The 23,330-nt window shown below is 45.5% G+C and overlaps 1 protein-coding gene across 1 annotated transcript in view; it reads left to right on the top strand.

The window, feature by feature from the left end:
* LOC144754551 (uncharacterized) overlaps positions 1-23,330 on the top strand; it is a 484,785-nt gene that overhangs the window by 314,552 nt on the left and 146,903 nt on the right. The window contains exons 15-16 of the mRNA XM_078642483.1: positions 16,122-16,247; positions 16,624-16,755. Coding sequence (XP_078498609.1) covers positions 16,122-16,247; positions 16,624-16,755 — 258 coding nt within the window. The remainder of the gene's footprint in view (positions 1-16,121; positions 16,248-16,623; positions 16,756-23,330) is intronic.

Genomic DNA, 23,330 nt, shown 5'->3' with positions numbered 1-23,330 from the left:
CTTCCGCAATAAGATCTCAGCCATTTACTAGAACTTCAAACCCCATCCCCCAGCTGCCAACAGCATAAGCCTACTCAGACCCACAAACACAAACCCCCTAACACCTGCTCACCCTTTGGGAACCCTGAAGAACTCGGAGAATCTGCCTCCCACCGTTCACCTCGGAACCCAAGGAGACCATCAGCGGTGTCCCTCAAGGATCGTCCCTCAGCCCCATCCTCTTCAACACATGCAAGAGCCTTCTGGCCAACACTGTCAGATCTCACAGACTCAACACCATCTCCTATGCCGACGACACCCAGCTCATCCCCTGCCTGTCACATGACCCCTCCACCACCAGAACCAGCTTCCACAGATGTATGATGAACATCGCCGACTGGATGAAGTACAACTGTCTCAAGCTCTACTCGGACAAGATGGACGTCCTCATCTTTGGGAACAACACCTAGCAATGGAATGTGGCGCCGCGGCCAGGGCGACTGACGCTGGAATCTGGGGACCACGGTTCGATCCCCGGCTCCGGCGGCAGGTCAGCCCAGCACCATGTGACTCTGGGCAATAGCTCGCTTAATCTTCCCGACGGCCCCCCAGCGCCTAGAGACCCTTACGGGTGATTGTGCGCTTTACAAATGTGGACTTTACTTTACTTTACACTTGGTAGCCTGCTGAACTCAGTCCTTCCTCAGCCTGACAGACCAGGCTCACAACCTCGGTATCATCTTGGACAGCTAGTTATCTATGCAGAAACAGGTAAATGCAGTCTCGTCTGCCTGCTTCCACACCCTGCGCCTATGCCATAAGATCTTCAGGTGGCTCACAATCGACACCTGAAGGACCGTCACTCAAGAACTTTGCCCCAGTAGGCCTGACTACGATGCAAACACCAGCTCGTCAGACAGGAGGAAACTCCTAATCTGGCGGGCGGTCAGACCACAGCTTAGGAATTGCGGCGGGGGGGGCGAACCCGGCACCGCACCTCCAAAATTGTAATGTGGTCCTTAGTGGACTCCCCTCAAGTACACTGTCTTGCTTGACAGGATGTCTAAAAAATGACAATTTTCCTTAACTGATACTTCTTGTATGCAGTGCACATTGAGGAATCTGTTTAATTATGTATTTATTTATTTGTTTATTTATTTCTGTTTTTGTGTAGGATTCCTTCACCTAGATGCATTAGTGCACTTTACAGAAAACTAGAATACGTAACAATAAAAACATTGGAACGTTAATAGGTCGAGTGAGAACACAAGAGTATATATGGATGTGTAAGTATGTGTGTCTGCTTACAGTAATCCATGTTAACAGATACTACAGTATTTACAGGTTGTGTGCCTGCATTAAGTACATGATGACCGAGGTAGCTTTCACAGTTCTTGTGTGACTGACATCTTTGAGATGCTCTGCCTCCTCCATACAGAACTTCCATCCTCGACCACAAACCTGAAGTTTGTCCAAGGCCTAAAGTCTCACCTCTACTGCTTTGTATGACTTTGACTCCTTAGACATCAGTTGGCCTCCTATTTTATTCTTCGTTGCTGCTCCTCACCAGTCAGATGCCCAGTATTGGCCTGAAGACAGCTCTTCCACTTCAAGTCTTTTTCCACCTATGGGAACATTTTAACTCTTTGCCTGTTACTTTGATTTATTGTTCATTTATGGTCACTCTTCCATCTCTTAATATAACTGGTCAGTTAGGCTTTCTCCAACTCATCTTCACCAAATCCACAGCACACTGAAGTGACATCAATGGTTCATAGCTCTTTACAAAACGCAAAAGAGAAAACGTGCTACAGATGGAGCAGTGTTTGAGGACTATGTGTGTCTTCTCCAGATGAGATAAATACTGCAGTGTTGCTATGCCTGTGTTTCTGTCTAACCACAATGGTTGTGCTACAAGTAATACAGTGAGTGCACTATGTGTGCCTGGTTGCACTGAGCATTTGCTATTGACAGTAGTATATGTTCACCCCTCTGTATTCCCAACCTCCTCCCCACTTACAAAATTTGGCCACAATAGTGACTCTCCTAGAAAGCACATCTAGGGCCTGATTATCAGTACAGGTGGTATTTATCACACATGATAAATAGTGATACCACAAGGTGCGTTATTTATTGAGTGTGATAAATACCACCTATTACGAGTTGTTGGTGAATTGTATGCGGATTTCGGAGTTTAACGCACCAAAATCCGCATAATGTGGTAATACCGGATGGTTTTCCCCCATTACATTTCGGCACATTGACCTGCCAAAATGTAATGCATATTGAATTATTTAACAAATTCATAAATTGCCAGATGAGTTAAATACCTAAAATATCATAACTGCAATCCGTGCTCAAAGAGGGGTTTACGCACGGGACAGAATTTAACGAGCAACTCGTAATCAGGCCCTAACCCTCATCCAACACTTAAAAAAAATCCACAAACTTTTATCCTAACGATCAGAAAGGTGTGCAGAATGAATCATACTCACCGGTTTTGTAAGAACTTGTTTAGCTTGACCAGCAGCTATCTCCACTCTCATTGTGCGGCGAGACCTTGGGGCAGATTTACCAGAAAGTGACGCATCTGTAGAGATGTGTCACTTTCCCTGCGCCAACCTGAGAAACCCTTGCGCAACCATGGATGGGCCTTCATTACAATCCGGCACACCATGGCGCAAGGATTGACAGTTGCGTCACGCATCTGTTGTCATAAAGGCAATGCATTGCTGGGGTTGTGTTGCAAGTGCGACGCAACTCCAGCAATGCTCAGGAATGCCTATTCCTATTGTGCTGCATCTCTCTGTACGCCTGCTTCAAGCAGGCATAAGGTTTTGACGCAGTGGCGTCGTAGAAGTGACGCAGTGAAATCTTGTAGATTCCCAGCGTCACTTTTACGAGGCCTTCCTGTGTGGAAACGCCCACCCTGTATACATTATACCTGACACAGGTATAATGTGACGCAGGGCTTTACAACGTGACGCATCTCCCTAGATGTGTCACGTTGTAAATGTGTTGCAACATGGCGCATTGTTTACGACTCCGCTGCCGCATAAAAGTGTGGCAAGGGGCTTGTATATCTGCCCCTTGTTTGAGGCAAACAGACCCTGCCTATAGGGTCCTAGAATCAAGATACTAAGATCAGACCTGATATTTGAAGGGACAAAGTTCTTCCACTGGACTGGCAGATCATCCTGTTCCTCCCGCTCAAGCCCCATGGTGCAACCGCCGATGGGTATCCCTACCTTCCACAGGGACTTGCTATCGCGACAGGCACCACAGGTGCATACACGCTCCATCTGGCTGATCAGGGGACTGTTGTACAGCCAGAATGTTCTATTTCATGTACCTCAGGAGTGTTCACAGTTCATTAGTAGTTATTAAACAGCAAACACAGAAAATCGAGAACAGCTTGTTCCCCTCTGGGGAGTGCATTCCACTTCAGCCTCACTCACTGGTTGTACAGTTTCATTTATTCACACTCCTAAAAGGCTGGAGTTGTGCAGATTCTTAGAGCCGGGCAGTCGCTTTGAATGTGCCTGGAAAGTGTAACGCATAAAATGGGACCGACCATCTGGGATGAGGGAGACTGAGAGGAGGCGACAGAGACAGTGGTGCCTCATGCAGAACCAGGCTCTGCATTAGGTGCAGGGCCGGCTTTAGCGTTGGTTTTGCGCCTGGTGCCACAATCATTTTTGCCCCCCCCCCCCAGTGGCGTCACTAGGGGGTGCGGGGGGTGCGGACCGCACCGGGTGACACCCTAACATGGGGTGACACCATCTGTAATTACTAATGAGTAATGAGTAATGTTTTGTTCTTTCAATATGAGACGTAAAATGCCAAAATAAACCAAGCAGGCGCTCAGTTTCGAAGCCTTTCCAAAAGGCATTCACCTTTGAATACATAAATACATTACCGATTCCGTTCGCAGGTACAGATTAGTTGTATCCATTAATTCAGTATGTGCATAAGAATGAATAAATAATGCCAACATTAGGGCTTTACAGAAACTCCGAGGCTTATGGTCTTCTTAGCGGATCTGTGGAAATCTCAGATTTACTAAACTGATTTTAATTCCACTTACATTTCAATTTATATTTTTATATCTATATAGCATTGCAAAAAATGGGGTTGGTCAGAGTTGAAGAATTTCAATTAGGCTTGTAGAAAGCCAGTTATTTAGTTTGAATGTTCACACAATCAACAACTTCGTTATAATTTAACTTTAAAGTATGTTCTTCATTAATTTAGACAATTTAGTTCAAAATATATTGGCATTTATTATAGCAAAGTTTCAATCAAATTGCAGCCAAAGGTTCATTATAACGACATAGTAAACATGTAATTGTAAACTCATTACATTCGAAAATTCAAAAAAGTGCTCTCAGTGAGAAGGGAAGGGGTGAGTGAAGTGAGTGGGACACGGTAAAGGTGTGGTGACATTTTTGTGGCATCATTTCGCAATTGAGAAGCCTTTACACTCAAATCAATTAGCAAAGGTTCCAAGTAATCATCACACATAGAGGGCGAGACACAATCTCTTTTTTCAGTCCTATGGTGTGAAGTAAGCAAAGCGTAGTTCTACGTTTCGACCCCCGGTTACGCTAAAGGGTAGCTTTCAGCCTCATGTTGGGGTCTTCATCAGGAAAGGGGGGGGAGAGCATCAAAGGACGGTCGACATCTGTGCCGTCTAAAGCGGGGCCATGGTACAGCTCCCAAAAATATTTTTTAAGTTGTACTACTGGACATAGAGTGAAGACTCGGATGCAACGCGCAGCTGGAACGGGAATCTACCCAGTGCGGTCCCGTCCTAAGCTAAGGAGCACTTGAGGTCCCCGGGCTTGAGGGACGTGCCCACAGCGTTTTCCGGTACTATGTCCAGTAGTACAACTTAAAAAATATTTTTGGGAGCTGTACCATGGCCCCGCTTTAGACGGCACAGATGTCGACCGTCCTTTGATGCTCCCCCCCCCCTTTCCTGATGAAGACCCCAACATGAGGCTGAAAGCTACCCTTTAGCGTAACCGGGGGTCGAAACGTAGAACTACGCTTTGCTTACTTCACACCATAGGACTGAAAAAAGAGATTGTGTCTCGCCCTCTATGTGTGATGATTACTTGGAACCTTTGCTAATTGATTTGAGTGTAAAGGCTTCTCAATTGCGAAATGATGCCACAAAAATGTCACCACACCTTTACCGTGTCCCACTCACTTCACTCACCCCTTCCCTTCTCACTGAGAGCACTTTTTTGAATTTTCGAATGTAATGAGTTTACAATTACATGTTTACTATGTCGTTATAATGAACCTTTGGCTGGAATTTGATTGAAACTTTGCTATAATAAATGCCAATATATTTTGAACTAAATTGTCTAAATTAATGAAGAACATACTTTAAAGTTAAATTATAACGAAGTTGTTGATTGTGTGAACATTCAAACTAAATAACTGGCTTTCTACAAGCCTAATTAAAATTCTTCAACTCTGACCAACCCCATTTTTTGCAATGCTTCACTGACCCAGGTCTGGAGTTCGTAAGGGCCAACCCCTTTTTGTACTCACACATATATCTATATAGCAGCACTAAAGTAATATATCGCATCCAGGCACTAGAACAGGAAGGAGGTTTAACAGTCGGATGCAGGAGGAGTTTTAGTAATGTAAGTAAATAGTTGCTTTATAGCTTTTCTAAAGACAATAAGAGACGGGTGTGAACAATCATTTGAGACCTGGAAATGAATATTTTCTGTCACTTTTGGATTCACTGCGGGAGAAAGGGTGAATCAAAAGATGCCAGCCTGGGACACAGAGGCCAAGTGGGTGAACCGAGCCCAATTTTGCAGGGTACGAGAGAACAAAAGCAAACAGCAGTATAGTTAGCAAAGATGGGCTGGCGAGGCATAGTGTAAACCTTTGACCAAGCAGTCTTCTAGCTCTTTGCATTTATGGCAGGAAAAGAAAGAAACTTTGAAAGATTTCTTTCAGGGTAAGGGAATTCTTAATAGTCGGGCCAGCAATTGCCAGGTATATGAAGAGGGTGAGAAAATGGGTAATTTCCTGGCCTGGATGGGCAAGGAAAAAAACAATCAAAATCAAATTACTGGTATAAAAGATCCCGGTACGGGGGAGATAGAAAGAGACACCGGGAAGATGGGGCACATTTCTGAATTATTCTGACTCTCTGTATGAGGGGCCCCGAGTCAAGCACGTGACCTGATACAAGCCAAGCGACACAGGACCCGCAGGTTTAAGCAGACACCTGGGGCGTGTCACGAACAACGTGCGTCTGCGCAAACATTTGCACATATGTGCGCTGCGAGATGGTGCAGGCAGAGGGTGAGATGGTGCAGGCAGAGGGAGGGATGGTGCAGGCAGAGGGTGAGTTGGTGCAGGCGGAGGGGAGATGGTGCAGTCAGAGGGTGAGATGGTGCAGGCAGAGGGGAGATGGTGCAGGCAGAGGGTGAGATGGCGCAGGCAGAGGGTGAGATTGCGCAGGCAGAGGGGAGATGGTGCAGGCAGAGGGTGAGATGGTGCAGCAGAGGGAGGGATGGTGCAGGCAGAGAGGGAGATGGTGCAGGCAGAGGGTGAGATGGTGCAGGCAGAGGGTGAGATGGTGCAGGCAGATGGTGAGATGGTGCAGGCAGAGGGGAGATGGTGCAGGCAGAGGGTGAGATGGTGCAGGCAGAGGGGAGATGGTGCAGGCAGAAGGGGAGATGGTGCAGGTAGAGAGGAGATGGTGCAGGCAGGGGGGAGATGGTGGAGGCAGAGGGAGAGATGGTGCAGTCAGAGGGAGAGATGGTGCAGGCAGGGGTGAGAAGGTGCAGGCAGAGGGGAGATGGTGGAGGCAGAGGGGGAGTTGGTGCAGGCAGAGGGGGAGATGGTGCAGGCAGAGAGGAGATGGTGCAGGCAGAGGGGGAGATGGTGCAGGCAGAGAGGGAGATGGTGCAGGCAGAGAGGAGATGGTGCAGGCAGGGGGGAGATGGTGGAGGCAGAGGGAGAGATGGTGCAGGCAGAGGGAGAGATGGTGCAGGCAGGGGGTGAGATGGCGCAGGCAGAGGGTGAGATGGCGCAGGTAGAGGGGAGATGGTGCAGGCAGAGGGTGAGATGGTGCAGCAGAGGGAGAGATGGTGCAGGCAGAGGGGAGATGGTGCAGGCAGAGGGGAGATGGTGCAGGCAGAGGGTGAGACGGTGCAGGCTAAGGGAGAGATGGTGAAGGCAGAGGGTGAGATGGTGCAGGCGGAGGGGAGATGGTGCAGGCAGAGGGGACATGGTGCAGGCAGAGGGTGAGATGGTCCATCCGGTAAGTTGTGAGGGGGTGACACCTTGAGTTACCTGCACCGGGTGACACCAACCCTAGTGACGCCACTGCCCCACCCCACCCCCATTGTCCTTCTCCTCGGATTTACTGACAACCACTGGGCAAAAGTGCCCCTCATGTCTTCATAGCCCCTCTCATACTAACATTTCATTTGTTTTAAAGCACTGGTAAAGACTGGTTCTACTAAGAATGTCTATCTACCCAAACAAACACTTTTTGGCAACATTAGGAATAGATAATTAAAGACTGGGGGAAAAATATAACGTCCTGTTTTCTGCAGTTATCGTGCAGCTCTTTGATGATAGTCGGTAACAGTCGCGGTTCTATATTAGGGATGTATTTTACGCACTGCGGTAACACGAGGACCTCTGTGCCAGCTATCCATACACAATACAGATTTCTGATCTGTATGGTACGTGTTCTTTGCAGCAGGCATATTAACCCTCTATACTACTTTACACCACAAAACTCCAATCTCTCTCTCTAACAGGAAAATTAAACGCAAGAGTTATATTGACATTTTTATTTGCTGCCTGAAGCTGGATGCACAAGGAACTCTGCAGAGCTGTTAGGTTTCATATTCCCAGGGTGATTGTTTTACTTTTGAGGGAAGTCTCGGCCAAGTGGGGTTACATTTTCAATAACGTTTCTTATTTTCTGTCCTCTCATTTTAATAAAAATCAAAGGCGTATTTAATTTTGTGGTATCATTCTTAATTTGCTTAACAAATATGTCTCCATTCCATTTTACTGTGCTCGCAACACATGTAGACAGCCGTCTTTAATCGTAGAGAAGGTAACATTGCTTCCTTCAGTGAGGTGACATCCCTACACTGTTCCTTTCAGGAAATTCAATTTGTGTTCCGGCCCGAGATTGTCTGAAGCAAATGACATTAGCATTTAAATACAGCTGAACATGTGGTACTCCCTTCATCAATTACCCCTTTCTTCCAAACGGAAGTCAATCACATTCCCTGCTGCTGAGGTCACATTGAGGCCCCTGTCCCACACATCTTACAACCATTACAAAATACATTAGAAAAGATACATTCCCCAAAAGAATCTACACTACGCCCCCCCCCCCCCCCTCCACTCCCGAGCCCGTTCTTTGAGGTATTTCATCCGAGAATTAAATTGCAGCCAGGAGCTGTGAGTTGCATTTTTGCACTAGGACCAGAGGCGTAACACGCCCCTTACAGTGGGGTGCTGGGGGAGGGGATCAGTCTCTTGCATTAAGAAGAGAGCTCCTGTTTGTCTGTGCTTTTAAGTGTGTTTGTCTGTAGCTCAGCTGCAGTGCGCTGCCTGCTCTGAGCTCAGCTGCAGTGCGCTTCATCCTATGAGCTCAGTTTCAGTGTGCTGCGAGCTCTGAGCTCAGGTGCAGTGCGCTGCCTGCTCTGAGCTCAGCTATGTTGTGCTGCACGTTTAGAGTTCAGCTGCAGTACGCTGCAGTCTTTGAGCTCAGCTGCAGTACGCTGTGTGCTCTGAGCTCAGCTGCAGTACGCTGTGTGCTCTGAGCTCAGCTGCAGTGCGCTGCCTGCTCTGAGCTTAGCTGCAGTGCGCTGCATCCTCTGAGCTTAGTTGCAGTGTGCTGTGTGCTCTGAGCTCAGCTGCAGTCTTTGAGCTCAGCTGCAGTGTGTGAGAAGTTAGCCTGATATGTGATGTCCACTATTCTAGTGGGCACCCTGTATCAGTCCAAACAACCCTTATGGTAATGGTTGTAAAGTCAACCTTAAAGACCAGCTATCCTAGTGGTAGCATGGACAAAGCAGTCTTAGGCTAAACTCAAGAGGGCATGTGAAGCCAGCTGTTTTACCATATGCAATCCCTTTAATACCAAGTGAAAGGACACCACACACGTTATATATACAAAATATATGTATTTATTACTAAATTAATCCTCTGAACTCTTTATGAGGTCAGAGGCACAAGCACATAACAAGATACTCAATTATCATACAATAAGTTGCACAAAATACAGTAATGCCCTAGGGGCACTTCAAACCATATACTAAAATAGTGGTATAAGAACCACGTCACGAACAAAGGATAGGCCTAGGGCCTGGAGAATCGCTGGGGCTACGCTGTACTACCAAAGGATAGGGAGTAGGAGGCCCACGGGATGCGCGTGCAGTGTCTTTACACACACGCGAGTTACCACAGAGTTAGAATGGGAATGAAAGAATTGGAAACTAGTTCTTTTAGGGCACTTCCGGATGGACTAGGAGAAAGCTACTCAAAACTTAGACACTAGGATAGTCAATACCGACAGGAACACCGAAGTACTCGCGTTACCTCACCCACAGGAAGCGGGTGCATAGGTGTCAAAGAGTGTCGGGTTTCGTCGCTGATTCCTATGGAGACTTGGAGAAAGATGCTGCAGGCGACCAGGAGATTAGTGTCTGGTGGATCCAAGGGCGGATCGAGGATGAAGAGTGCCTGAAAGCAGAGGGGACAGAGTCTGGGTCACTAGCCAGTGACCAGGAAGGAACCAGGCGATGTCGCAAAGCAATCAGGTGATGTTGTGAAGTTTGTCTCTGCAGCCACGTGGACCAGGAGGTGTCGACGACAACCAGGAGCTGGATACGGACTGTGCCACAAAGGCTCTCGCTGTTGGCGGTGTCAGCTTCCGGATTGGAGTCAACAAGCCTTGGCAAAGGCAACCCACGCAGGAATCGAAGATGGCTTCTGGATCAGACCAGCAAGGTCTAATGGGCTTCTCCTTTTCAGGGAAGCAGGGGCCAGTCTGGATCAATCAGACCAGCGTGGTAAATTCAAAGGTTTGTCTACACAGAGGCCACTAGCCAACGGGCAAGCGACCGGACAGACGCGCCAAGCAGGAAAATGCAGAAGGGCCCCACGCAGAACTCGTGGAGTGTGGAGGGCTGATCTTCGGTGCAGTTGGTGCTCAGGGCTGGGGCTTCTCAATCCCCAATGCACAACTTCAAGGGTGCCTCAGAAGTTGCACGGAAAGCAATTCGCTGGCTTTCCAAGATGGCGGTCCCACGTCTCTCGTCGCCTCCATGGGTCTCAGCTCTGCTGTGACTGTGGATCGGGCTGTTGGAAGTCTGGAAGTCCGGGTCTTGTCAGGCTCTGTGCTCGGGCTCCAGCTGGAGCGTCGACAAAGCAAACCGTTGCTCGCTTGATGGTGCCTGCTTGCACAGGGTGGTCACTCCTTGACCACAAGGGAGATTCTTCAGTCTTCTATCTTCAGGTAGAACGTCAAAGGTCCAGAGTTTCGTTTCAAGTTTCAGTCAGGATAAATCTAAAGTCTTGGGACTTAGCTCCTACCTATATACCACATTTAGGGGCTGGATTACCTGCTAGGTCCCTCCTATGGGTGGGACCAGGGAAGGGGGTGGTTACACCCCTTTCCCTTTGTCCAGTTTCGCGCCAGAGCTGGGGCTGGAGTGCCCCAGCACCGGTTTGAACCGGACCATGCATGGGACACCTGGTGTGCCCCAGACAGTGTCTCATTTCATTCAGCCCTCCCTGCCCCAATACACTATGGCCTGTCTGTGGTGGTGCTAGCACCTCCCAAGACAGGAAACCTATTGTCCAAGCCTCCCTCGCTGGAAGGACTCCCAGCAGCAGGAGGTCAGACTTGTGTCTGTGGCAGCAGCATCCATTTTGTGATGCTGAGGCGCTGGTTAACTTGAACAGGGATTAGTAGGAACAACATGTCTTCTCCCTCTAGAAGGGTGGAATGCTACCCCCGTCACCAGAACCGGCAAGGGGGTAGTATTCCAAAGCGTATGACTCCTTACACAACATGTTTTGATAAAGCCAAACCAAAGTTAGCATTCAACCGTGAGGATTATAATGCACTTAAGAGTATATGGTATGGCTATATCATAGAACATCTATAAGGACATGGTTCCGAAAGCTGTAGACAGGCTCAGCTCATGCTAGAGCACCATCTTACATAAAACCAAGCACTCTGCCTTCAGGATTGTTAAGGCCTGCCATAGGAGTGACTTATAGGTACATATGTGTCTATATATAATGGTAGGTATAGGAATACTATACCTAAGCAAGGGGTGATTACACAACCTTGCCCCAGGTGAGTGATCAGCCAGTTGTGTCAGTTTGGATGGCCATCCAGGGGTGGCATAAGATATGCTGCAGCCCCTGGTAGGCCTTGGGTGCACCTGTGCCCTGGGTACCTATGGCACACTATGCAGGGACTCACAAGAGTGACCCAATATCCAATTAGGTATGTACCTAAGGTACATGGAGTCCATTTTATGAGAGAGCAGATAGCCTGGGGCCCTGATTAGCAGGATCCCAGGCCCACTAAGTCGAAAACCAGCTAAACACAAGGCAAACAATCTGGGGTAACCATAGTCAGGTATCCACCTTCCCTACACAGTGCGCTGCGTGCTCTGAGCTCAGCTACGGTGTGCTGCACGTTTTGAGCTCAGCTGCCGTACTTTGCAGCCTTTGAGCTCAGCTGCAGAACGCTGTGTGCTCTGAGATCAGCTGCAATGCACGGGATACTCTGAGCTCAGCTGCAGTGTGCTACATGCTCTGAGCTCAGCTGCAGTGCGCTGCATGCTCTGAGCTCAGCTGCAGTGCGCTGCATGCTCTGAGCTCAGCTGCAGTGTCCTGCGCGCTTTGAGTTCAGTTGCAGCGAGCTGCCTGCTCTGAGCTCAGCTATGGTGTGCTGCACGTTTTGATCTCAGCTGCAGTGCACGGCGTGCTCTGAGCTCAGCTGCAGTGCGCTGCTTGCTCTGAGCTCAGCTGCAGTGTGCTGCATGCTCAGACCTGGCACTCTCTTGTATCAAGAATAAAGAGAAACAAAATAACTTTCTGGTTTCTCTGTGAGGTAGAGCCCGCAAGGCCCCTTTAGAGAGTGTGGAGCACCTCTCAGAGAGCGCTTCCTGTGGCCCTATTTGCCAAGGGGGTGCAACGCACAGGGGTTCTCCAGTGCACTGTGGGGTGAACATGCTTGTGCAGCGCTCTATAACACAAATAGTGCCTGCTCACATACAGCTCTGGTACTACATTAAGTGTTCCCTCATTTGCATAGGGTCGTGTCCACATGCAAATGAGGCAAACACTCTGCCTCTGTGCCCATGCTGTATTATGGGCCAACGCGCTTCTGAGACGTGATTGTTCTTTGAGGGTGTCAGAGGAGACATGCTTTTTTTGATCAGGAGTCTGGTAGAGGCTGCTATCAAATTGGTTGTAGGGCTTATGGACGAGCCCTTGAGCATCCATTCATCGAGGTATGCATAGACCTAATATCCTAGAGACATCGAAGGGGGGCAGTGACCGGAGCCATGCATTTGGAAAACATTCTGGATGCAGATAGAAGGCCAAAAAAAGGACTCAGAAGTGTGGCAACTGACTACCTCGAGTCTGAGGAATCTGCAGTGTTTTGAATAAATGGGAATGTAGAAATGTGCTGTTTGAGACCCAGTGATGCCATGTTCCTCATTAGAGGTGGTAGTGCTTGTAGGAGTGTTGCCATAGGATGATGTTTGCACCCATTTCTATAGCTCTTTTTTGAGGCATGGGTTGAAATTCTGTTTTCAACAAGTGCAAGTCTTTGTGTTTATTCTGAATAAGCAGGGGCAGCACCGAGCCCTCCTATTACAGTGGAGGGCCACTTACTCAATTTGGAGCCTCTTTACTATGTCGAGAGGGATCTCTTTAACAAATGTGCCTTCACTGGTGCAATAGATGCACTTTTGGCAAAACTGGATGCTGACTGGGCACCCTTTTATTATAGCTGTCTTGGAATTACTTTTTGATTTTCAGAAACAAACCCTAAATTAGGGATTTGTTTCTGAAAACACAAAACCCCTCCCAAAAACGATGTCCTCCACATACAGGGGCTTTTCTCCTTGCATGGGATAGCCGGCTTTGATTTACCTCTGTCTGACATGTCAGACTCTGGGCTGGGTCAGCACCAGGAAGCTTGCCAGTAGACAATCTCCAGGTGAATTAACGGGGGGAAGGGCGGGCGGGAAGAATAGGGGAATGGAGAATGGACCTACTGTCACCCTGGTGATTTGTCATTTCCACAGGTCTGACTTGTACCCGTTAACTCCGCCATGCAGAGTTGCCAGAATCGCCGATATCTTTAACTCTGGGATTCAGAATTTCTAGGTACTACTCCAGCGCCCTCAGAAAGAGACCATATCCGCATATTTGGTGGAGTTATAGTTTTACCAGTTTATGGTGGATCAGCCAGCTCCGCCCCCCGTAAATAACCCCGTTAGTCTTTGAATTTTATAGATATATGTAATTTGAACTCAACTGGAACATCTCTTGTAAACATGCCCCCTTATTAAAGCATCTGTAAGGGCCACATACAATAAACCCCTAAGCTTCAATTTTGTTAATAAAAAATATTAATAATAACCATTTTTATAATAAATATGAACACACCACGGTTTACAATGTCCTTGATGAAGAGCATGCTGATCCCACATAGATATGTTTTCTCTTTGATGCTTAATGCACCACTTGTACTCCTGTTGATGCCATGTGGGGGCGAGGTGAAATACTTTTATAGGGTGGGTAGTGACTGTGAGAGTCTGGGTATTTCAGGGAGCCCTGTCACCAATCCTTGCAGGGGGCACCACTGACTGGCCTCAGTTTTTACTTCAAATTATCGAAGCTAATCAAACTACATTTATAAGTGCAATTAGAAATTGTTAGTCAGCTGAGTAAGAAACATTTGTTGGTAGCAATCATCATAGGTGGTATTTGCTTATTCTGACAACTTCTTTGCAAATAGTACAGAATGTTTCGTTTGTAATTTAGAATGGTTATGTAATTTAGAATAGGTCCAATATATTATCTGCATAAATCACAGATCAGACCTGTATGACTTTTTGCTGATATGAGCTTCATGTTCCAATTTGAAAATTTCCATTGAAAGGCATTGCACTTAGTATTCCTTTTGGGCAGTAGTTCTTAACCTGTGGTCCACGGATCCCTGGGAGTCCATGAAACCTAATAAGGGGTCCATGACTCTTGGAAAATTAAACATTATTAAAAGAATAATTAAGTATGTATACAAACAAAAGCAAAAATGAAAGTTTCAAATCATGTTGTAATGTGTTGGAATATGGAATTGGAATTTAAACATTAAGTTGGTGTCCTTTATTGACTCATGGGATCAGCAACCTGAATCTGGTATAGTCAACTGTTGGCCTCAGTAGAAGAAAGCGGCATTGGTAAGCACCAACAAAAAGAGAGCATTTAGTAACCCAGTAATATGCTAGAATTTAGGATATTGCTTTGCCTTTTGAATCAAAATCTACATTTTGAAGAGGTCTAAGTTTCTTATTTTAATTCAAATTTCAATTTTTCAATTTTTTGTTTATGAATTCAATTAAGTATTTCTAATTTTGTGTATTTGCTTGATGTGCAGTTGTTTCTGTATTTTTGAGTATGGTTTTGAGTTTCAAATCTTAGAAATGTCTTAAGTGGGGGCCGCAGGTTTAAGTGATGATTCAGTGGGGTTCCACAGACATCAAAAGGCTAAAAACTGTTGCTTTAGAGGGTTACAACATGAAACTATGATTAAGGCAAAATTTAGAGTGAAGGCCTTCAAGTGAGGGTCGCTTTGACAACCATGATGGTAGTATATTGAGGTGAAAAATATTGACCATAACAAATATCAACTTCACAGTTATCAGCGACTTCTCTGTCCTCAAGTACAGTGTACATAGAGAAGTGTAGGTTTACCATTCTTTTATTTATGTGTATGTAAGTAGATGATGTAGGTAGGTGGTAGGTACTTTGGAATTAACATTGTTGCAGGTCGATATTAACATTGGAATATCGTTGGACTACACATATTTTGAACATTCTGTTTTGGCACTACTGCTATTTCTATTCTATGGGACGGTCGCAGCTTTACTCACTGCGGATCAACCCAGACTATCCTACCATCATTCTGAAACTGATAAAAAGAAGTACCACTGAGGTATCCGACAATGGCACATGTTATTCCAGTGCTCGGAGACTACCTACATCGTTTTAGGAGGTACTATACAAGAATCTGTTTATTAATTTTAATATTTAACAAACAAAATCATTGGATTACATATTTTCGGGTACCAACATTATTTAGATCATTTGGTATTTTAGATGACCCTAAAGGTATTGGCTACACACTTGGGCCCACATTTTTCATAGTGTTGTTCACCCATGTGCTCGGCAAAGTCAGATGTATCAAGCCATGCAAGGCCACCTTGCATCGCTCTGCTTGGCTTGATAAACTGGAGTAACGCAAAGCTGCACAAATCGCTGCGTTGAGTTACTCTGCTCTAGGGAGGCATTCCATAGGTGGAGTGTGGGTGTTTTCACATACCCGCCCATGTTTTTTAGCTCTTTCCCAGATTTACCATTAGTGGTAGACTTGGGAATGCGTCAAAGTGCAAGGCCTCTCCAGGGGAGGCGTAACGAAGAGAGATATCTCAATTAGCTACTAAAACATGGCCAGACAGACTATACATGAAAGAATTGGCCCTGTTGATTGATTTGAGACTTGGAAATGTGGAGCAAGACACAATGGAAGCATAGCGGGCAAAAATTTGGACATCATTTGGAAAAAAAGATCTATAAATGTTCTTTTAACTCTTGATGCCGGTACAGTATTTGTGACTCTCTTTTGGGGAATGAACTGTGAGTTGAGAGTCATTATTTAATGGTAGTATCCATTTTTATGGTTATACGTTACTGAGTTAGAAACTGTAGGAATGCGTAGCCAGATCAGAAGTGACTACCATTGTCATGTCATAGATTCAGGCTCTATCCGTTGTGCTAATCATCACTTCCTCTTTCCTTTTCTTCTTCGGTAGAGTGCCCAGAGGGGAAATTCGGTGTCAACTGTTTTGAGTCCTGCGCGTGTGGTGGGGCGCCCTGCGACAGAGTCAGTGGGATGTGCATTTGTCCCCCTGGAAAATCTGGGCAAGATTGTGGCAAAGGTAAGAGACCAAAAATCAACGCGAATCCCTCTTGGTTGTTTCACAAATTACACCGCACTCCCTTCTCACAAAATAGAATGCTCTTTTAATTAAATCCATAACTCGGTCCCAGTGGATCTTCAACTGAAAACCGAACTTCTGATTTTCAGAAGGATGCTAAAAGTCCACTTCTTTATGTAGTATGCTTGGCTTATTCATATTGTGTTTCCTGCTGCTGCCATATGCTCCAACCTAGGCCTGTTGGTTAGACACCTAAAACCAGCTGTTTGTCACCTGGGGCGACACGTGTCTCCATGGATTATTAGGCAGTGTCTTTCACCGCAAGATATTGTTTCATTCAAGTGACCAGTTTGTTTTTTTACTCTACCCTTTCCAGACTGCCCAGATAGTCACTGGGGAGTGGGTTGCCAGGAAATCTGTCCTGTCTGTGAGAATGGTGGCAGCTGTGAGCCAGTGACTGGAGCCTGCATCTGTGCACCCGGATACAGCGGCAACCTCTGCCAAAATGGTAAGCACCACATTAAATCTCAGAAACCCACACACACATGCTTCTAACTGGATGATTGAGTCATCCCAGTGGCGTAACGTGGGCAGGGCCACAAGGACGGTTGCCCTGGGTGCAAAATTCTTAGGAGTGCAAACTTTTAAAGGAAAAGTGGAGGAATACTTACCTTCCCCGGGTGCTGGCAACCCACGCTATGCTACTGAGTCACCCAGGGTTTGTTAGAAAATATCCATCCAATCAGGACACTCCAGTAACATGCATGTGTGTACCTGAAAGCGAGTGTGCTGCCATGTTTCATTTTGAAGCCATCAGCCGCCGCATGACTGTCAGGTCTGTTTTCTAAGTTCAGTCTCTGTTAAGAGATTTGTTGTTTCAGGAAGAGAGAAGGAAGAGTGAGCAGGCTCACTTAAAAATTGGGCATGAAGATAACACCATCTTAGGCTAATTGTGATGTTGATATATTTTAGGCTCCGATGTTTATGCCACTGAGGCAGTAGCAAGTCAGAAAGCTTATTGTATCAATCCACATGCTTGGCAGGCTCAGCCTTTCATATATCCAATATCATACATTGAGTTCTATTGAGGTAGTTGATAGTGAAACTTGGTAACTACACCAGTGCTTAATTTGTAAAGAAATAAGTGGCAGGGCTCTCGTCGGGATGTCACTGCAGCACAGTGATGTTGCAGGGTTTCTGTACTCACACAGAACTGTGCACAGAGGAGTGGAACCTCGGCAAATTAGGGTGTCCCAAAACTTACCTTAGCAACCAACTCACCCCTTACCGAGCTAGCTACAGTGTCTCATTGGACATATCAAACTTCCAATGTTTAGACAAACCAGAACATGAACTTACAGTACCTCAGGGTACGTGGAACTCATGAACACTCTTTCGTTATATTATCATTACAAACCAGAACATGGAGTAAAGAAGACACATGTGCATTTGAAATGTTTATTTACTAATGCCGTCTTCTCAGGCGCAGTATCTTAGATAATACAAGTATACTTATTATCAGTAGCAAAATTATCAGCATAGTTACTAAGACATAAAAAGCGAATGGTGACAGCATGTTAACATGCTGTAATGAATAAGAGTTAACAACACTTATATCTCACCCTCCCTAACACATATATTATATTATTAGCTAAGAAGGTCTCTTTGGGTTGTTTTAGGGCGGGCCCATACCTTAGTGTCCTAGCATGAAGGAATCACATCAGCATACACCAGCTCTCTCTGCATGTGCACCGCATCAAGTGTGTTAACAATTCTCGTGCAAAGCAATATCAATCCCGCCTCAAGCCCAAGTTGGCAAAGGCTGCACTTGTGTTATGACTATGAAGGCGTGGAGATCAGACCTCATAACAATACCATATCGTGTTGCTCCTGAAACTTCAGCACTCTCCGTGCAGACATGGTTTATTAAACAAAACTGATATCAGAGCAATAACATATTATTCTCACATACACCACGGCAAATCACTAGGTTGAAAGCTAAGTCAACAATTAAGGGTCGTGTGCAGAAGTTGCAAGAAAGGAAAAATGGCGTTTAAATCTCAAATGTACCTATGCTAACTTAACACGATATAAGGATATATAGGAGCTATACAACACCCCCCCATGATCCGAGAACGGACTAAATAAGATAACAGAAGTGCCATCACATGAGAGCAGAATCCAACAATAAACGAGCATGAATAAAAATTCAATTATAAAAACTAATGCTAAAAAATAGCCCACAAGTATAATGTGGCTCAAGCCAATAGGCAAGCAAAAAAAATGTCTTGACCAAAAGTCAATAAAATCAAGGAAATGCTATCAATCAGCATGTCAATTTGAGGCAGTGTTTATGATAAGACTGTATATGAAAAGTAAGCTGCAACAGCCTCCAGGAGGAAGTCACTGTCCTCATCCGAAAACAGTTCAGCCATCCAATTTAAAAGATGAAAGGAACATACGTGATCTCCCAGCACCGGATCCTCTATAACCATCAGAGGACAGCTCGGTGGGTTTTCAAGAAAACTTCGTTCCAAGAAATTTTGCGCTGCCGACAACACATCCCAGGGACCCATTAGTCCATGTGCCACCGCCAAGTCCATAATCCTTTCGTCAGAACAAACCAACTCGTGAGCAATGATAGGACTCATCAGTTGATCAAAATCGACGTCAAAAGAAATCGGTCCGCAGAGACACAAATCAATGGCCCAAAGGAAATCACAGGTCAGGCAGCGAAATACAGGCTGGACACAGGTGAAATAGGAGAACCGAAAAGATAATCCAAACGCCGTGCTTAGAGTCGCCAACGGCAGTGTGCCATAATAATCAAGCATGCGGTTGCGAAACCGCGTCAGTAGCAGTTGAGCGTGGTCTTGCACAGGAAGGGCATCCATATTTAAAAAGGCAGAAAACCACCAAAGCGCCAGCCGCTAATGCAAGTAAAAATGGGAACCCTCCAAATAAGGATGAAAAAATAGAATGGAAGAAGGCAGGGATGACTCCAAAAATCTTCTCAAAGGAAGTCACGAGACCACCGCTAACAACTTTAAAAAAATGTGCTAGGCCCGTTGTGGAGGATGCGTTAAAGATAGAACGAACCATGGCTCCGAAATGCAAAGGCAAATCAGTATTTAAAAGAGCCTGAACCTCCGTACGGGTGTTAGCAATGTGAAGCACGAAAGTTTCACGGGCCGAGCTCAAGGCCACCTCTTTCTGGGACAAAAGAGCTCTTATTCTAGCCATGCCGCTGAATTCTGCTCCCAAGGTCGGTATCTGTGGCCAAATGGAAGACTCCCTATGTTCACGTGTGGGAGGATAAAGAACATTTCTGCAGCAAATAACTCGCTCACTTACTGTTACTATGAAAGCTATACCTTTAATTAACCCACAACAGTTTTCATTATTGAGCATTAAATAACTACCATTCTCTAACAATTTAAACGTGGGGATGATAGCAGGAACTGGCGTGCCCTGTAAAACGCAAGCCATATTCGGTCGGTCCTTGTTACATGAACCGTGTAACTGTATGTGTCTGCACATTAAAGAATGATCTGGCGTCTCAGTACACTCATCCCCTGTTAGATAAACCTCCTGTTCATCCTTGAAACATCTGTATGTGTATGGGAGTGACCAGACCTCATGAAGAAAACCGCTACCTAAGGGTTCAAAACGACCTATTGGCACATATTTCATACAATTTGAAAACTTATATAAAGCAAAAGGCAGTGTTATTAAACTGTGGATAAGCCACGTAGCAGCAGTGGCTTCTGCCACAGAAAAAGGTAAAGATTCCAACCTTTCAATATGTAGCATAGAAAAGGAAGCATCACGCATTGAAAGCAAGAGTTGTTTGTCTGTCAAATTAAACGGTGCAAATAAAGAGGAAACGTTCATGTATCCCCAGGGAACTTTACCCATTTTCAGAGTCTGAAGTGTCCATGCAAACTGCATGATTGACCGTAATTGATTTTGACCATGGTATAATACTGACACTTCATCATGCACAATATCAACAACAGACGACACAATATTATCTAATGTGTAAATTCTAGAGGAAAGCACGTTAATGCTATTGTCAACAACTGCAAGCACTTTCTCAAGATTCGCCTGATCAATAGCCCTAAGGCGTGAAGCAGCCTCAATCTGTGACAGTTTCCAAATTTCATTGTAAACCCCATATAACCACCTTTTCGACCTGCCACTAGCTGGGCCTTTAATGAAATCATTCAAATCCACGTCTGCATTCAGTTTGGAAAGGTGATACTTAACCGCAGGTAAGGTTGAATGTTTCAGCCAAGCTTGACACAACTTGCCCACAGAGTAAGAGGTGACAGTATGACTCAAATCAAACCGGGGATCAGATCTAACAGTCCTAAAACCGTCAGTTATATTTAAAAATCTTCTTTGGCAAGAATCAGCACTACGGTGCCAAAGCAGCCAACCCTTAGGATTCATACTGGAAATGTTAAAGGAGGAATTAAGAAGCAGAGCCTGTATATCTTTAATGGACAATTGAGTAAAATTACTCCAATCCTCATATTCCTCCAACTCCGGGAAAGACGGGGTGTTTAACCTTTTAGATGTAGCCAATCCAAAGCATGTGGTCTGGGAAATGGTTTCATTTAAAAACAACATATGATTCGGGATAAGACATGCACGGTGCAAAGCCTCAGTGCCTCGTACCTGCCAGGCCCTTGAACCCCAAACCGATTTAAGGTCTATTGTTTCCTTCCATAACTCATAGCCCCCCGTAACTAATTGATCTAGGAAGGCCTTCGAATACAACAATTTCGTATCGGTAAGTCTAACCTTGGACAGTGGCTGTTTGTGAAATTTAAAATAAAAGGACTCGGGATTGGACTGACTAAAGTCAGTGAAATAAGTATACTTTTAAAGAAACGTTTCTGAACTCCCTTGTGTAGGTGCCGGACAATGTTCCCACTGAGTAAAATTAACAGCATCCCTTCGGGAAGATGTTTTGTGTAAGAAGTGATTGCCATAATGTTGGTAACAGAACAATTCACCATAATTAGCAGATTCTAAATATAAATCCTCAGCATCAAAAGCAGCATAGTATTTCAAATCAGAAAACAAACTTTCCACAGCATTAACATCCCAATCATCAGACCGAATGTTTTGTTTCACCACATCCCCCATATTCACTCTAAGTACATTAGGAACATGAACGACTTCCGTTGGGCCATGAATTTGAAACCGAACTGCATCCCACGCGATTCCATCCAGAACAGGCCATGCTGTGATGTTAACCAAAGTCAAGTCTCTTTTTAATCTGTGTGTAGAATGTGAAGAGGAAAGTGGGGCCAAAGTTCCATTTAAATGAGTAATGCAAGTTCTCTCCTCGACATAGTGTCCATTCATAATTCGAAAAAAATAAAACACAAAACCAATTGACATAAAAAGGTAAACCGAAAAAAGGACCAGCCAAAGGTATGTCCAAGGAGGTATCAAAAAATGTTTTTTAAACAGGCTAGCATATACTGCAATTTGAGAGGGTTTTTTCGAGGCAAGGGAAGCAGAGTCAAATGAAAATCTGGATTCCGTGGCTAAACGAGCTTGCAGGTCAGGCATGGACAAATCAGTGGGGTATGTATAGTCTGTCTCATCAATGTTAGTTCCCGGTAAATTATTTAATAAAGGACTGGAAACAGCAGGTAATTCGATGGCCACTTCAGGTTCAATATTAGAAGCAGTGGGCATAATTGAATGTCTCACAATGGAAGGACAGGAAACAGCTGGTGTCATGCTAAGAAGAATCGGCCACTCTATGTATCTTGACATTGTCAATAGAAATAAACCTGTTTTCCTTACGACCTGGAAGTGGTGGCAAAATGACTGTTCTTGTGCCCTTCACTCCAAGCACTGGGACTGGAGCTCGATAGGAGGGACCAAACTCTTTCTTGTTGTCGATCTTCTCTCGAACCAGTTCTCCAACTTGGGGTAGCCAGCCAACTACCGGGATCTGCAACGCATCATCCGATGTGGAGGGCAAATGTTCCTTTGCAAGACTGTCTCTGGTCTTTTGTAGATTCTGTAAAACATTGCAATGTTCATCTGCGTCAAAGGAAGTGGAGCGAACCACAGAGTCTAGACCGTCAAGGTCAGGGACGTACATCTTGATGCCAAAGAGCATTTCGTATGGAGTCCGCCCACCCAGAGACCTTCTAGGGAGATTATTAAGAGCACGCTGCACGCCATAGAGGTGAGCCAGCCAGTTTCTGCCAGTGCCTATAACTCGGGCTGTCAAAGATTGCTTTAAATCACGGTTCATTCGTTCAACTACACTATTACCCTCAGGTCTGTAGGGTGACGAAAACTTGACTTGGACCCCCATCGAAGTCATGGCATCCTTATACGCCTTAGAGGCGAAAGCCGGACCCTGATCCGAATGGAAGGTACCACAGGCAAAAATCCCTATAAAGATACGCAAATCTCTAATGACAGTCCGTGAATCAGCGCTGCGATGTGGCCATACCCACACAAAGCGTGTGCATGAGTCAACTGCTACTAAGATGTACTTATACGCAGTATCAGATGAAAAAGGACCGCAGTGATCTAAATAAACACAGCCTAGCGGTTTATTAGAAATGTACAACTGAGTCTGTGGCGGACGCGTAGCAGTTGAAGGTTTAATCTGCTGGCATATGTCACAAAGAAGGACATAATCACGCGTCTGTTTGTACAGCCCCCGCCACCAGAAACGTAGTTGTAATTGTGTTACAGTGGCCGAGACGCCCGCATGCGCAGACGCCACACCTTCATGAGCCGCTTTAATCAAGTCTGCTCTGCGATCCGAGTTGGGAATCAGCCGTTCCCCAACATCAGGAATTGTCACAAAAGGAACCTTTTCGGGACTTAAGTGGTATTTATACTTCGAAGGGAATCCCGCAGGATGTTTACTTCCCTTCTCAGAGGCAGCAATCGCTGCCAAGATGTCGCTATCAATCTTGGTTTTAGACCTAGTAACTGCTGCAACTAAGTATGTAGATACTGCTGATTTCGCTGCTTCATCAGCAAGCGAGTTGCCAACAGCGTGAACTCCTACACGCTGATGACCGAGAGTAT

Source organism: Lissotriton helveticus, chromosome 5_1, assembly GCF_964261635.1.
Source record: "Lissotriton helveticus chromosome 5_1, aLisHel1.1, whole genome shotgun sequence".
Lineage (NCBI taxonomy): Eukaryota > Metazoa > Chordata > Amphibia > Caudata > Salamandridae > Lissotriton > Lissotriton helveticus.
Note: the sequence above shows the minus strand (reverse complement) of the source record. Positions and strands in the feature narration are given on the sequence as shown.